Here is a 15,173-nt window from a genome sequence, read left to right as displayed (position 1 = left end):
GGGGCTGTTTGAAACAGAGGTTCGGGTGTTTTTGTCCCGTCCTCATCAGGAGCTGGAGAGACTGGAGGTGGAGCGGGTGGAGATGATCAGGCAGCACCTCTGTCAGTACACAACTCTACGCCACGAGACGGACATGTTCAACCAAAGTGTGAGTGCAGAACACAGTGGCCCGCAAAACTCCAGACAATTAATTAACATAAGTTTGATGGTTTATTAGATTAAAATTAGTTTTATTCGATTAACTAGTAACAACTGCCAAGAGTTTACTCCAGAAGACGGCACCACCTGTTATCCTTAAGCAAAGACAGAATTAAAGATGGCGGCGCGTCCCGGAGCAGGAAAGAGAAACGATTCAAGTAGAGTCCGGTGCGGGACGTTTCTGTTTCGAGTTATAAACACTCGACAATTTCCTTGAGTTATCAACTTACTAGCACTTCATTCAGCAGTGCTACAGCGTCGACTTCTCATCCAAAAATTTCTGTTGTGCTGCGAAGACGAGGATAACAGAGAAAAATGTTTAACACGATCGAAAAAGACACAATGCCAATAAACACGGTTGATTTTGACTACAATTTTCTGTTTATTCAGTCTGTATTTAACACACTTCACACAAAGAAATGTTCAAATATAATGAGGTTTCTCTTTTTAAAGATTTAGCCTTTAATGTTATGGAAAGACGGTCAGACTCTTGATACAAGAGAAAACTGGGGTTATTAAGAAAGTGTCCAGTTAACTTTGGATTAACTCACTAATTCATAACTTGCATTCCTTTTTCATACCCTTTAAGGTTTTTCTCAAAGTATCTTATGCTGATTTTTAAACTTTTATGGAAGTGACTCCCTGCGTTATATAATTATCTTCAGCAGAGGTAAAGTGCTCTGTCTGTGAGAGGATCTGCGGTTTGGAACTCACTTCCTGTTCATTTAAAGTCTGTAACCAGTTTTAGTATGTTCAAAAATCAAACAAAACTCTGGTTATGTCAAAAACAGAACTGTACCCATTTTTGATGTTTTACATTTTTCTGTTTGTATACATTATGTTGTGCTATTTTAAATGATTATCACTTCAATTTTTAGAGTTATTTTTTAAAAAGCCCAACTAGGGACAAGTGCTGCGAATTAGCTGGTGCTATTGCACCATGATGCAAACATGGGACAGCTGTTTTATTCAGTTTGTCTGTGTCGATGTGTGTCTGTCCCTATCAAATAAAAGTAAAAAAAAAAAAAAAAAAGCAAAGAGCTATTTCACAGTACTTAAAAAAATAAATAAAGCCATCTCCTCACAGAGGAGCTTCGTATTCCCTGTTCTCAGTTAAAAACTGCTTTCTTTGCAGACTATGGAGCCGGTGGATAAGCTCCTGCAGTGTGTGGACCCCATCAAGGACAGAGAGGTGTGGGTGCGGGAGAATAAGACGGGGGAAATCAGGCCTGTCGACATAGAGATCTGAACTCGGTGAGGACGGCTCTCTGCCTGAGGACGTGACTGGGAGCTCTGAGACGGGATCTGTACCTCTGTTTTTCCCACTCATTCACACGTCGCAGCAAGCGAGGACGAGCTCGCCGGACCTTCACCCATCAGCTGATCCTCTCCCCCCACCACCGACGAAGACGACATATTCGAGTGAAAAGTTCCGAACAACGCCGAGGCGTTTGAGATGCGGCGGCAGAGTTTTGTTTTAACTTACACTGATTCTTTGAACGGGAAAATAGCAACTGTGAGTGGGAATTTGTTTCCTAATGGATACTCAGGTGAGGTGAATGATGAAGTAGCACCGACTTGTACATTTTGTAAATGTTGAGAAGCCTTTACGTCGCGCAACAGTGTAATGCTAATTCATGACAACTGCCATGACTTAACAGATGCTGCTAAAACTAAATGCAGTTAAGCCCGATGAGGTTATAATTCAGTAATGGTAACATCTATGTGACTTAGTGGAGCCGCGAATTTTACTGTTGCTATAATGTTCTGTTGAAGCTCATGGCTTGTTAAATTTAAACAAATGATAGATTTACCGTATTAAAATGGCTGAACAACCTGATGGAGAAGGTGATTATCTGCTGATTATTTTGCAAAGGATTCTTCAAAAAAAAATCAAGAAAATTATGGACAACCCAGAGCATCTTCTTCATGAGACTGTTGTCTTCAGTCAGAGGCTTCTGTAGAACTGCTGTAATACAGACTGCTACAGGAGATCTTTCTTGCCCACAGCCATCAGCATCTACGAACTCTTTGAAGAACCTTGGATAATATGAGTTACAACATGTGATTTCCCTCTGGAATTATTAATATATGATTAAAAATGAATTGACTTCTAAAATAAGAAAACAATAAAGTAAACATGCCTCTTTTACTGAGAATTAATCACGAATGGGCTGGTAAATGTATTTCTGGGAGAAAAACTGTTGTAATCCATTAAAAAAAGGAGACCTAGCTAACGTGAGCTAACGTTAAAGCTTGGATTTGCCAACTTTATGTTTACAGTTTGTTTATATGAAAAGATGGTAATAAAACTAATAAATTTACTCAAAAAAGACTACATGGTTAAAGACTCTGGCTAACAGTCATTTGTAGAGAACAGAAAGGAAGAAAATGACACGAGCTAATGCCGATTAGCTCTGTTAAAAGGATCTACGACTAGTTGAGCATGTTGGCTTAAATATGTTGCAATTTTCCTATTACCTAAAAAAAATAGTTTGTGATACGCCAAAACTCATAATTACTTTATAAATTGTCCATCTTTTGTTATACTTTTCACCCACGGAGGTCGCCATTTTTTCACCGATGGGTTGATGACGTCATCAGGTCCATTCTGTACCGGAGTCTACAGAGTAAACAGGAAGGCTAACTTTACCCGAGTTCTTGTTTATCATATTGCGTTTGACTGGTGTAATTTTAGATATTCCCACACTGCGTCACTATCGGCTGTAATAAAAAATAAAAACAAATAAAATAATCTCGATAATTTCCCACATGAAAGAAAGGAGAATGCCATGCGAGAGCCGGTCAGGATTTGTGTGATCTATAAAATCTATAATATAAATCCTACGTTTATGGTTACAGGATGTACTGATGAGTTTTCCCCGCGCAGGCTTACAGTCAGGAATTTGCACTTTAGAGCTGAAAGATTACTTATCAAAATCAATCTATTTTAATAATGTTCTGGTGCCCCATTGTAAATATTAAAATGCGTTTTCCATTTAAAAGAGTCACTAAAGAATGTGAAATAGAAAGAAAGCCACTATTAGGATTTAAAGATATATAAAAGTATTACGTAAAATACAATGCACAACAAAAATGAAGTTCCTTTGGATGGATTTGTTGTCCCAAGATAAAAGTTGTACAATTTTTATTATTTCTAAACCCTGACAGTATTACTGCTTTGTTTTACTTTATCCCTTAAGAAGAAATTAAATATGTATTTTTTTAATGGGTAATTAAGGGTTGGTCAGTTTGCTATGGATAATTAAAACTACATCTAATGTCAAAACATTTGTTTTATGTTGGAAATAAAAGGAAAAGACAAAAAAAAAGAAAAGTATTTTATAAAAGAAGCCACTTTCACATTAAAACAGTAAATGATTTGGTCAGGCCTTTCATCATTAGATAAAAAGCTTTAGGTACAGGTTTGGACAGAGTTACACTTTTAGATAAAATACACTGAAAACACACTTAACATTGATAGGAAACAGGGCATTGATTATTGATTGAATTATCGCTTGTTGATCTTGAAACCATTCCCATATCAGCATCTGAGTTACCAACTCAAGCAACCAAAACTCCCTGAAAGCATTTTAAATCAGAACTAACTTGTTGGAAAGACAGATGACCTGTTTTTTTTAAAGAGTTTAGCAGAGAACAGGAAACAGGAAGTTAGCATTTGCATTAAGAAAAATCAGCTCTGTTGTGTTTAAAAGCAGAAATGATTAAAGCTGGAACATGTCAGTGGCGGCGAAGGACAACAGGAAACCGGACAGGACGGTGACTCCCAACATAAAGTCCTGGTGATGTATTGCTGATGTTCCCACGCTGACGCTGCAGCGCTGTAAAGTCCGGCTAATCGATCATGAGCTTCTTCAGGGAGTTGAGGTAAGCTGGAATGAGGGAGCTGACCGACTCGTCGTCATTCAGGATCTTCTCCCCTCTCCCCTCGGAGCCCACAGAGCTGGGCGACCGGACCAGGCCCGGGTACGGAGTGCTGTAACCCTGCCGGAGAAAACGGCCTGCTGTCAGAACAGAAACACACTGCAAACACACCTACAGGGTCAATCCATAAGCTTTCCCTTAAACATTAAACAGTGTTATAGTAGCTTGAACGTTGTTGCGTTTTGCCATATTACCGCCGTAAACTTCAATGAGTTTTAATGAAATATTATGTGACAGCCCAACAAAGAAATGAAGAAAAATAACATTAAAGTGTGGTTCATTATTGGTATTCCTGAGTTTGTAGGATCAAATACCAGCAGGAAGACTTTTGGGGTTTGTGCCTCTGCTTTCCTCCGTTCTTCACAGCAACAATAGCCAGGATGGAACAATAAGGCGGTAAAACTGATCACAGTAAAAGCCTTTCATATCAGTGGATATCAAGAATTTATTTTATTTTTTTTTAATATTTGAAATTCAGCCAAATTGCTGGTGTAATTTTCCTGTTTTATCCACAGCTTTCTCTCTACGCCGTTGTTTTTTTATTTTTAAACAGTTATGAGGAACAGAGGTGAAACATGAAACTGCTGCTGCGCATGTTACTCAACAGGTTGTTGCCGGGTAGCCAAAGAGCGAGCAAGTTAGTTGGTGCCCCCAACCTGGCTCAGCTGGCCGTGAGAGGTTGAGCAGCTAAAGCCTTTCCTCTGCCTACATCTCCCAGAATGCTGTGTGGTTCGACATCAGAGTTCATTGAATATTCTATGTATTGAATGTTGAACTTTCTATCAGGTTAATTTAGTTTTAGTCGATCAGGTGTGTATCCCGATATATATTGCTATTGATTTAGATTCTCAGTAGGATTTAGATCTGGACTTTGACTAGGCCAGTCTAACACATGAATAAGCTTTGATATAAACTACTGAGGCTTGAGATGTTTACTTTTAGTTTATTTTTTTTTCCTGCGTAAGGCAGGGTTAAATGAGAATTTATGCGACAGTTTTTACTATTTTCATGTGTAAGACAGTTTTAGCAAAACTCCATTTCTTCCAATTATGTAAAACCTTTTGTTGGTTTATCACATAAAATCCCAGTGAAACAAATGGAGTTCCATGTCTGTCAGAAACAGACGGTTTCTGTTCCCTTACAGAGGAGTATCCCTTGCCGAAGCTGCCCCTGTTCTTGGTCCTGATCTTAGTCAGCGCCGACTCTGCGATGTCGGCCCGCTCCTCCGCGTCGTCCAGCTCGTGGACGGTCTTCCTGTACTTCGCCAGGTTCATGTTGGCCTGCTCCTCCTGGCGGGGTGACAGCACATGGTGAGACGCAGACAAGCACACACCCACCCAGAGAATCCAGAGCGGCGGCGCGGCGCGGTGTACCGCCTCCTCCACTTGTCTCTTGTAGGCCTTCATCTTGTTCTGCAGCCGCTCCACCAGCTCCTGCATCCGCTGCTGGTTCTTCTGGTCCTCCTCGGACTGGAACAGCAGCTCCTTCAGGCGCCGCTCGTTCTTCCGCAGCGTCTTCACCGTCTCGGCGTGACGCTTCTGCTCCGAGTCCAACTCCAGCTCCAGCTCCTTGACCTGCACAGAGTCATGTTTTCGGCCTGATCGTGGGCTACACAGAGAGAGGACAGGTAGGGCTGCCGAATTTATGGTTATTGGAAATTACATGGTTTATTTTTTAATCTGGACTTTCAGCATGTCCCAAGGCCGGCCATCTTGTTTCTCTTTGAATATAATTCAACTGTGTGACAAAATATTAAAGATCCAGATTTTTGTTTTCTTTTTTCATTTTAACAATCATAAGAAGACATGATAGGAAGTCATCTGACAAAGTCAAAATAATACGAGAACAAAGTCAGACATAATCAGCCGTAATATTAGGAAAATGAAGGAGTAATTTTATGCGAAGTCCGAGATAAAAAAAATAAATTTAATGATACTAGATTTCTTTCTTGTTAAAACAACTTTTTTCTCATAATTTTAATTCGTTCTTCTATAATTGCGTCTTTATTCTGTTACCATTACACCTGAAGTTTCTTTAAGTACCGACACCGACGTGGTGCCGCCCGGCCCACCTGTACCGTGGACCATCAGTGTTTCTGGAACTGACCTTCCCCTCCAGCTTCTGGATGATCTTCTTCCCTCCTTTCAGAGCCATCTGCTCGGCCTCGTCCAGCCTGCCGCTCATGTCTTTCAGCTGGCCTTCCAGACTTTTCTTCACCCTCTCCAGATGAAGCGTGTGCTCCTGCTCCAGCCGCAGCTCCTCTCCGACTCGCGCCAGCTGACGGAGCAGAGCGTTTTGTGGCATGCGGATGTGTTTAAACGTGAGCGGCGGCGGCGTCCTGAGTCTTACCTCGCAGCCGGCCTTCTTGACCTTGTCGGCGCAGCCTCTCATCTCCGTCTGCAGCTCCTCGTGTTCCTGCTGCAGAGCCTGCAGGTCCACCTCCAGCTTCCTCCGCCCTGTCAGAGCGGACTGAAACTGTACGCAGCAAAAAAATAAATAAATAAAAATAAAAAAGAAGGATCAAACTGTCTGACTGATGTCAAATGGGTGTCACGGGAACAGAAAGCCGGTGTCGACCTGTCCGCTGAGGTCGCTGTGCTTCTCGTTGGCCTCCTGCAGCTCCGTCTCCAGGACTTTCCGGGCCCTGTCGGCGCTCTCCAGGGCCGCGCGCGTCTCCTCGCCTTCGCTGACCAGCAGGGCGCAGCGGCGCTCCAGGGCCGCCTGCTCCTCCCGCTGCTCCTCATGGCTCCGCACTTCCTCCTCCAGCTGAGCCTGCAGCTCCTGCGGCGGAAACAGAACAACGAGGCCTCCAGGAAGCGTCCGTACACCGACCCTGACCTTGGAGAGTTTCGTAAGCCTGCACGGTTTGCACATTTCAACAAGCTAAGCTAAATGACCCAGGTTCAGTCAGACTGGATGGAGAACATCTGGCTGTAGGTTTAGGTTTGTTGCCCTGCTGGAAGGTCAACCTCTGCACAAGTCCTATGAAGGTCCTAACCGGTGTCTTGGGTTGTCGCAATGAGCAATAAATCAATTAATGTGTGATAAATTATAACAAAGCTCAATAATTTCCATCTGCAAGATTCGTTTTTCTCTTTTTGTTACCTAAAATTGGATGATAAAAGTCTTCAGTCTGGTGCTCGGGTCTCAAATAGACCCATTTTAGTTTAGAGACTCTATAATTCATTTTATTTGTTTGGGATTTTTTTTAAGTTGTTTTGTTAATTTATTTTGGATATTTAAAATGTCTTCCATTTCCAGTGTTAAATAATCATTAGAATTTAAAATTGATATTTAAGAATGTGTTCTTGTATTATTATGTAATTAACATTATATTGAATTAAAATGATCTCAAAATAATAATATTGTTTATCTCAATAACTTCTGGGACAAAAAAAAAGTCTTATTGTGACCGGCCTAGAAGATTTATGAAACATTTGGAAAACTGCAGTAACCACTTCAAGTTCTGATTTATGTAGGAAATTTAGTTGGAAAAATGTTGAGAACCTAGAAGATTTCCGAAGAGAAAAAAAAAAAAAGGCAAACATGCAGGAAATGGTTCCATTATTTAATGTCTCCCCCTACTGGACAGAAGGAGAACCTCACTGTATCCTAACCGGACTGAAGACACAAGACAGATAACTGTTACAAATAACAGCAAAAAATAAATAAATAAAAAAATGGTTAAGGGAAGAACCAGCAATTACTTTGAAATGGGTGGACATAAATACACCAACTCTATGCAATGGAGCGACTGAATTTTTTCTATTCCTCAGAAAATTGTGAATATTGGAAGAAAAAGAAAAAGCACAATATCCTGTATCAGTGCTGAATATCCAAAATCCTTTTGTTTTTTATTTTTTGACCGGTCAAGGTGGACAGCTTTTTGAGTTGGTCAAAAATCTGAAAAACAACTAAACAATATTCCTTAATTTCACAGCTGCGCATTACTTTGTGTTGTTCCATCACGTAAAACCCAAGTCGAAAACAAAGACGCTTTTGTTGCTGGATAATCCACCAGTTTACAAGACGTTAAAAAAAGTGAGCAGACCTTGATCTGCTGCTGCATCTTCTTGCTGTTCTTGTTGAGCTCCGCGTTGCTCTTGGTGAGCAGGTCCAGCTGCACCTCCAGCTCGTTTATGTCCGCCTCCAGTTTCTTCCTCAGCTTCAGCGCCTCCGTTCTGCCCTTCACCTCCACGTCCAGACTGGCCTGCAGGGACTCCAGCGCCCTCTGGTGGCTTTTTCTGAGAAGACGGCAGTCGCTTTTCAGAGTGAAGCTCAAAACGGGCAGTAAAGCTCGTTCAGAAAGTCGAAACGGCCTCAGGCTTACTTACCTCTAGAGTTCGCACAGTGACGTTATTGGCCCGCAGCAGTAAATATTAATGCATAATAATAATAAGACACAGTTCGAGTCAAACTTAAGAACAGCTAGCTAACTAGCTAATTTACTCTCGCTAGCTTGCAAGTGTAAATTAGCAGGTCGTTTCCTCAACCGCCTCGAGTTGAGTGGCTCAAACGTTTGGCTGACAGAAAAGTCTCGCAACAAATAAAGAAAACACAATATGTACAAGAATGTACGGGATTAAATAAATATATAAAACCTGTGATTAACATATTTAAGGACAACACGCATTTTCAAATCAATCCAAGTCCTCTTTTTCAGATCCATGAATTTAAGGCTTTTTAAGGACGTGCAGACACCCTTATTCAGGAGAAGCTCACCTCGCCGCTTCAGCCTCCTCCTCCTTCTCCTGCAGTCGGCGCTCCAAGTCTCCTTTAGCCTGGGACAACTCCAACTGAAGCCTCAACACCTTGGTCTCCTCCGCCTGGAGAAAACAAAGGGGGAAAAAAAAACATGGTTTACCACGACAACAATCGCACATTTTGCTTCAAAAATGACATTTCCGATGTCGTGCCAAACCTCCAAAGCTGCCTCCAATTCCTCGAGCGAGGCCTGCAGCTCTTCTTTCTCCATCTCAATCTTCTTCTTGGATTTCTGGAGCTCATGGACACTCTTACCTCCATCTGACAGCTGGTCTGTTAGGTCAGCTATCTCCTCTGTGCAATCAACAGCAAAAAAACTCAGATGTTGTTACAATGAGCTTAAATTTGCTGCTGGATTAAAGCTTTGTGAGCATCTGATATTCTGGATGGAAGACGTGTGCATTGCAACTGATTCTGCTTCAACCTGCATCGTAGATAGTACGTCTAAGTCCTACGGTGAAAACGTTGACAATACGTTGTCATTCTTACCCTGGAAGGCCTTGTTCTCCCTGCGTACAGCCTCCAGCTGCTCCAGACATTCTTCGTGAGCCGTCTTGACCTTGAAGAGCTCGGCGGCGTGCTGCCTGCTCTCCTTCTGGCAACCCTCCACCTCAGCCACCAGCTCCTCACACTTCTGCTTCCAGTCGCCGAGCTGCTTCTCCAGGACACGCTGCTTCTTGTCCAGCGCCTGACCGCAGCTGCTGGCCTGAGGTCAGGTGGTATGCTGTGACTGCACTGAAAAGGTTTGCTGCTGCAACTTTTAGGCTAAGTTTACACGAGATCACAGCCTGGAAACGTCTACACGGCACAGACGAAGAAGACGACAGGAAGTGGTAGGAGGATGATGGCGCATCATGTTTTTATTGACTTATGATGTAAGCAAACTTGTGTGTGATTTTAATTGCACAGTTTCTAAGTTGTGTGTTTTTGACATTGGCGGACAAAGTTTTGGGCACGTTTGTAACGTAGACGCAGCCAGAGACTCGGTAGACGAGCGGCTGGAACGCAACAGAAATGTTACGGTTTAATTGAAGGGCGGTTCTGTGTAAACTCGGCCTTAATGTGGGTCGTTTGTCTTTGTTTTTACCTTCTCCAGGTCCATGCAGAGCTCCTCCACCTCTCCCTGCAGCCTCTGCTTAGTCTTTTCTAGTGAGGAGCATTTCGCCTGGGTGGCCTCCACCACTTCCTCGGCCTCCTGAAGCCTGGCTGCGAGCTTCTTCCTGCGATAAATCCCACATTACTGTTGTGGTTGTACGTTACAGAACCCATGCAGCGCGGCGCATTAGCCGACGGCAGCACCACACACTTGGTCTCCTCCAGCTCGTCGGCGTGCTGGATGGCGTCGGCCTCGTGCTTGGTCCTCCAGTGCGTCAGCTCGCCGTTGAGCTTGGAGACAAGGCGCTGCATCTCCTGCTTGCTCTCCTGCTCCTCCTCCAGCTGCTCCCTCAGCACCTCGCACTCCTGCCGCGCCGAGCTCAGGCTGCCGCCAACCGCCTGCTTAGACTGGCGACAGAGACGCGGACGGTCGTCGGACGTTTGCTGCCAACCCGTCCAGGCGTTTTCTGAGACACACGAACCTTGACCTCCTCGTCCAGCTGCTTCTTCAGCTCCTCCAGCTGCGACTGGAGCAGAGACTTGCAGCGGGTCAGCTGACTCGCCCTGCTCTCCGCCTCCTCCACTTGTCGGCTTACGTCGACGTTATCGGCTGGCGGGAAGCAGAAGACGTGATTATTGACGACTAAGCAAGGTTAATTCAACCTGGACGCACAAAACAAGAATACAGTGAGATGATCTGACTGTGAAGAAGGTCCAAACACACGGGTCTGAGTTTGTGTTTGGAACTAAATTAGTGGACATTAAATTCCAGTACTTAAAACTTTAATATTTGTTGTACGTCTGGAATCGATTATGGAAATAATCGTCAACTAGTTTAGTAATTCATTAGTCATTAACTGGAGCATTCGGGCTCATCAACATGCCATTTTCTGATAGAACGTCCCAGTCATAATAGTAATGAAGCCAAAACGGTGCAGAAATATGAAGATGTTCCATCTGATTCATTTTAAAAAGGAATTGAATTAGGTAAGTATTTGCATCAATGAATGTATTTCTAACATTGGATAAAGAAGGCTAATGTGGTTAAATAAACTTGCAGCTTTTGAGAATTTTTCTATCCAATTATTTGTCAGAACAATAAATCAATCGATTACTAAAACATGATACAATATTTGTTTTCTCATCTCGTCCAATTATATGGATATTTTCATGTATTATTGTATGAAAAAAAAGGGTTAAGTGGTTAAATTAAAAATCTGCAGAATGTGCCAATTTATTTAATCCAGTTAGCCGATTAATCGTCAGAATAATTGATAGATTACTAGACTAATTGTTGCAAGACAATGTTTTCAACTTTTCCTATTTTTTTTTTCCAAATTAATCAGTTAATCATCTGAATAATCAATAGATTACTAGAAAAATCTTTACAATACAATGTTTTTTATTACTCAATCGATTAATCGTCAGAATAATCGATTAATTACTAGAATAATCGTCAAAATACAATGTTTGTTTTCTTAGCTATAAAAGCAATCCAATTATTTGACTATTTGCATCTAATAATAGATTTGTAATATTGTATTTAAAAAAAAGGCTTAAATGGTTAAATGAAAAATCTGCAGAATGTGCCAACTTTATTATCTGATGAAGTGATTAATAGAACAAACAGATTAATCGTTACTAAAATAATTGTTAGTTGCAGCCCAGGTTTTCTGAGTTGGTGCTTCTAACTGCTCCATGACTTTTGAGGGGGACTCAGAATAAGGCCTTTATTCTCACCGGATTTACTGACTGAACTGACTCTGACTTGCAGTCGGTGTACCTGACAGCCTGTTCTTGGCCACACTGAGCTCGGACAGCGTCCTCTGCAGCTCGTCTCCTCTCTTGTTGGCCTCAGACAGCTGCTCCTCCAGCTTCTTCACCTGGCCGTCTGACGACATCTGCATTGCAACGCGAACGTGAGACCAAAGCAGCGAAAATCACCTGCCTGCTTTAAACCGCACCAACCAGACACTCCTGCTAACGTCCCGACCTTGGCTTTCTGCAGGCTGTCCACCGACGCGGCCAGGTCGTCCACCTCCATCCTCAGGTTCTGTTTGTCCTTCTCCAGCTTGGCTCTGGTCCGCTGCAGAGCCTCGCACTGCTCGCTCAGCTCCGCCACGGCCTCGCCGTGCCGCTTCCGCAGGGACGCGGCCAGCGCCTCGGACTGGAGCGACGACTCGTCCAGCTCTCTCCTCAGACGCTGGAGTTCAGCCTCCCGCTTCTTGTTCGCCTCCATCTGTTTGTGTGACACAAACTCATCGTGAAAGTTTGGCTCCAATCGTCCCAAACTGAGGTGTGTTTTTTTTATATATATATATATATATATTCTAGTACAGCCACAAACCTCAGTGCATTTTATTGGGATTTCTTTCTTTCTTTTTTTTTTTTTTCTTAGATTAAAAACACTTTGGGAATATTACTTTTCCACTTCTACATACTGAATTGTAATTATCCTTTTAAAATAAATACATAAATAATATTTGCTTGGTGTCCTGCTGCGTGGCGCAGTGGGTTTGTGCTTAGCTTAAAAGCTTTTCTGCACAGATCGCACCGAGCCTAGCATGTGTTGGCAACAGAAATGAGCGCATGGTAAAAATGAACTTCGCCCGCCCGCCAACTGGGAATATATCTGGACTCATCCATGATGTATGCTGGCTAGCTGGCATGTATTGACAGCTACTTATTGGTAGAAACAAACCTTCTGCCTGACAGAAAAATCCTGAGACCAAAAAAAAAACACAACATATGAGACTAAATCATCCTGCCACAACAAATTTTAAGACCTGTGATTAGTGTATTTAATGCCAATGAACATTTTTAAATGAATCTAAGACATCTAAGGTCTTATTTTAAAATGCATGAATTTGAGGCTTTTTAATGGACTCCCTGTTTAAACTTCTCCACCATGGATTTTTTTGCTCTTCCTTAATGTTTTCTAAAATAAATTTGAGGCCTTGATAGACCAGCTGGATTTCTACTGCGATTTCACCAAAACGTCAAATGGTTGCAGATGATTTCATTTTGGTGCGTCAGATGAAACGAGGCATAAACTCCTCCCTTTCACTCCGAGGTTGTGTGTTGCCTTGTGTGTCATTTTTTTTCCTCATCAAATCCCAACAAAATACAGAATACGTAAAGGATGTAGCGTTATAGAGAAACGTTTTTTTATTTCCATCCTTTTTCAGAGGGTCCTGCTCTGGCGAACCTGTGAAGCCGTGACGCCTCCTGCCTCCTCCAGCCGGTCGGTGAGTTCATCGAGTTCTCTGGTGAGGTCGGCTCTCTGCTTCTCCACCTGCCAAACGCACTCCGGTCAGAAAGCATCTTCAAGGTGACGAGCGAGCGCACATTTAAACGAACAGAGAGAAAAGAAACATCTGCTGGAATTCACAAAGTAAATCTGAATCAGTCACCACCTGACGGGGCGGGATCTTTAACCTGCAGGGGTCCAGCATGACTGACAGTAGCCTCCGCTGAGGTCAGAGGTCAGTAGGGTGGCATCCAATCAGAACGACGCAGGCGTGGAGCTCCTGTTTCCTGTTGAGGCTAACTGATACTCTGTGTTTTACTGCTGATGTTCTTCGTTAACATTCTTGAGCAAAGAGCCGTTGTTAATTTTAATATCTGCTTAAATAAAGTTATTTTCAAAAGGTCCTTTGAATCTGAGCCTCACTGGAAACATATTCTGATTTACAGACTATGACTGGAATATCTCACTTTGACATGTATTAAAATGCTGCAGGACTTTTCTTATTATCTTAAATGTTGGAGACGTGGCAACCTCATAAAATTCTGCACACAAGCTTAAAATTATTGCATGTCACGGTCTGATGACGCAACTTTAGTAGTTTGTGTTTCTTCAGTTTCAGCCACAAAAATACCAAATAACGACAACGACACCTTTTGACTGAATGATTCCACCGAGGTGAACAAACAACACTAATAACAAGGAAAGTTAATACTCTGACATTTTGAACTTCACGTTGCAAGAATTATTAAATTAAAAATGTAAGGTTTTTTTTTTTGAAACTCTCTAAAGCGCCGTTGAGGTAAAACTTTTTCTTTATGAGCGAAGCAGACATACTTGTTGTTTTTAAGGTGCCCCTGTTTTTTTTTTTAACAGCTGGTTTAAAGGCAGGCGTAGATGTTGAGACTAGTTCGCCGTGAGTTTCAGCCCCCCGGACCGCAACAATGAGCCGCAGCCGCCTGCACACCTCTGGCCGGGCAGCGGAAAACAGCTGCCTCACACCGGAGGCCTTCGTTATAAACCCCCCCGGCTCCCCCCACGCTCCCTACCGTCCACCTGTACCCTGAAACGCCGAACACTGGGCTCACTCATCGGCCCGGACCGCTCCGCTGGCTGAGTCAACACCACCCGACACCGCTCCCTCCATTCATGAGCTGGAAGGACCCCCCACTGAGCGCCCTGCTGCTGCTGCAGAGGGCAGAGTCATCCCACCGTTTGCACAAGAGCGTGGAGGAGTTGTTTGTCTCCGTGCACACACACACACGCATACACACAAAGGCGCGTTTGCAGAAAAGCTTTGCGGTGCTCATCCATCCCGCTAAAGAAACTTTAAAGATGTCCAATGTTCCGTTCCTTTATACGTTTCTGGATTAAAACAGCACAAGCCTCGCTAGGCTAAGCTACATAAAAAAGAAACAAAACAAATCCCGAGCACAGCTTAAAGTATAGCAGAAATAAACAGAGTACGTTTTTTTTTCCCTAAGTGGGGTTCTGCTGGGAAGTTATGAGTAGTTAATACCTTTCCTGCTGTTTCCTAACATCTTTGTTTTGTATAAATACAAATCGATTTTAAATGTGTTTTCCATGGACGTAGTGCCATTTTTTATCAAGTAACTATGTTACCTTCAGTTGCTATATAAATCAAATATGACTTAGAAGAAATCTGACTTTGTACTTTAACGGTTTTGAATTGGGCCTCTGTCTCTTTAAGAAACTCCTGCTCTTTCTGAAACTCCGCCTTCAGGAAGTCATCACAACATGGCTCCTCTATTACCTCTTTAACAAGGTTTTTACCAGCGCTTCACTGTGAAGTGGCTCCTATAACGAGCTCATTAGATGCACACCTCCACCAGGTGTTTGCTGATTGCTGTTTGCTAGTCTGCAGGAGCTGAGTGGGAGAGTCCACTCAGGAAACTCATTTTCA

The 15,173-nt window shown here is 42.8% G+C and overlaps 2 protein-coding genes across 5 annotated transcripts in view; one reads left to right on the top strand and one right to left on the bottom strand.

Moving 5' to 3' along the window:
- Nucleotides 1-2,536, top strand: part of gas7b (growth arrest-specific 7b) — a 69,967-nt gene extending 67,431 nt beyond the window's left edge. The window contains exons 14-15 of the mRNA XM_007561473.2: nucleotides 50-148; nucleotides 1,334-2,536. Coding sequence (XP_007561535.1) covers nucleotides 50-148; nucleotides 1,334-1,447 — 213 coding nt within the window. The 3' untranslated portion in view covers nucleotides 1,448-2,536. The remainder of the gene's footprint in view (nucleotides 1-49; nucleotides 149-1,333) is intronic.
- A 987-nt stretch (nucleotides 2,537-3,523) lies between these two features.
- The window catches only part of LOC103144473 (putative uncharacterized protein MYH16), a 48,149-nt gene continuing 36,499 nt past the window's right edge, over nucleotides 3,524-15,173 (bottom strand). For all 4 annotated transcript variants that reach the window (XM_007561491.2, XM_007561483.2, XM_016676262.1 and 1 more), the window contains 16 exons: nucleotides 13,211-13,297; nucleotides 11,996-12,241; nucleotides 11,786-11,903; nucleotides 10,485-10,612; nucleotides 10,214-10,410; nucleotides 9,995-10,127; nucleotides 9,397-9,613; nucleotides 9,065-9,201; nucleotides 8,866-8,969; nucleotides 8,195-8,387; nucleotides 6,721-6,924; nucleotides 6,493-6,618; nucleotides 6,250-6,420; nucleotides 5,517-5,717; nucleotides 5,286-5,432; nucleotides 3,524-4,203 (listed from right to left, as the gene is read on the bottom strand). In XM_007561491.2, coding sequence (XP_007561553.1) covers nucleotides 4,054-4,203; nucleotides 5,286-5,432; nucleotides 5,517-5,717; nucleotides 6,250-6,420; nucleotides 6,493-6,618; nucleotides 6,721-6,924; nucleotides 8,195-8,387; nucleotides 8,866-8,969; nucleotides 9,065-9,201; nucleotides 9,397-9,613; nucleotides 9,995-10,127; nucleotides 10,214-10,410; nucleotides 10,485-10,612; nucleotides 11,786-11,903; nucleotides 11,996-12,241; nucleotides 13,211-13,297 — 2,559 coding nt within the window. In that variant the 3' untranslated portion in view covers nucleotides 3,524-4,053. The remainder of the gene's footprint in view (nucleotides 4,204-5,285; nucleotides 5,433-5,516; nucleotides 5,718-6,249; nucleotides 6,421-6,492; nucleotides 6,619-6,720; nucleotides 6,925-8,194; nucleotides 8,388-8,865; nucleotides 8,970-9,064; nucleotides 9,202-9,396; nucleotides 9,614-9,994; nucleotides 10,128-10,213; nucleotides 10,411-10,484; nucleotides 10,613-11,785; nucleotides 11,904-11,995; nucleotides 12,242-13,210; nucleotides 13,298-15,173) is intronic.

The sequence above is a fragment of the Poecilia formosa genome, unplaced genomic scaffold (genome assembly GCF_000485575.1).
Source record: "Poecilia formosa unplaced genomic scaffold, Poecilia_formosa-5.1.2 Scaffold4, whole genome shotgun sequence".
Lineage (NCBI taxonomy): Eukaryota > Metazoa > Chordata > Actinopteri > Cyprinodontiformes > Poeciliidae > Poecilia > Poecilia formosa.
This window is presented reverse-complemented; position numbering and strand designations above follow the sequence as displayed.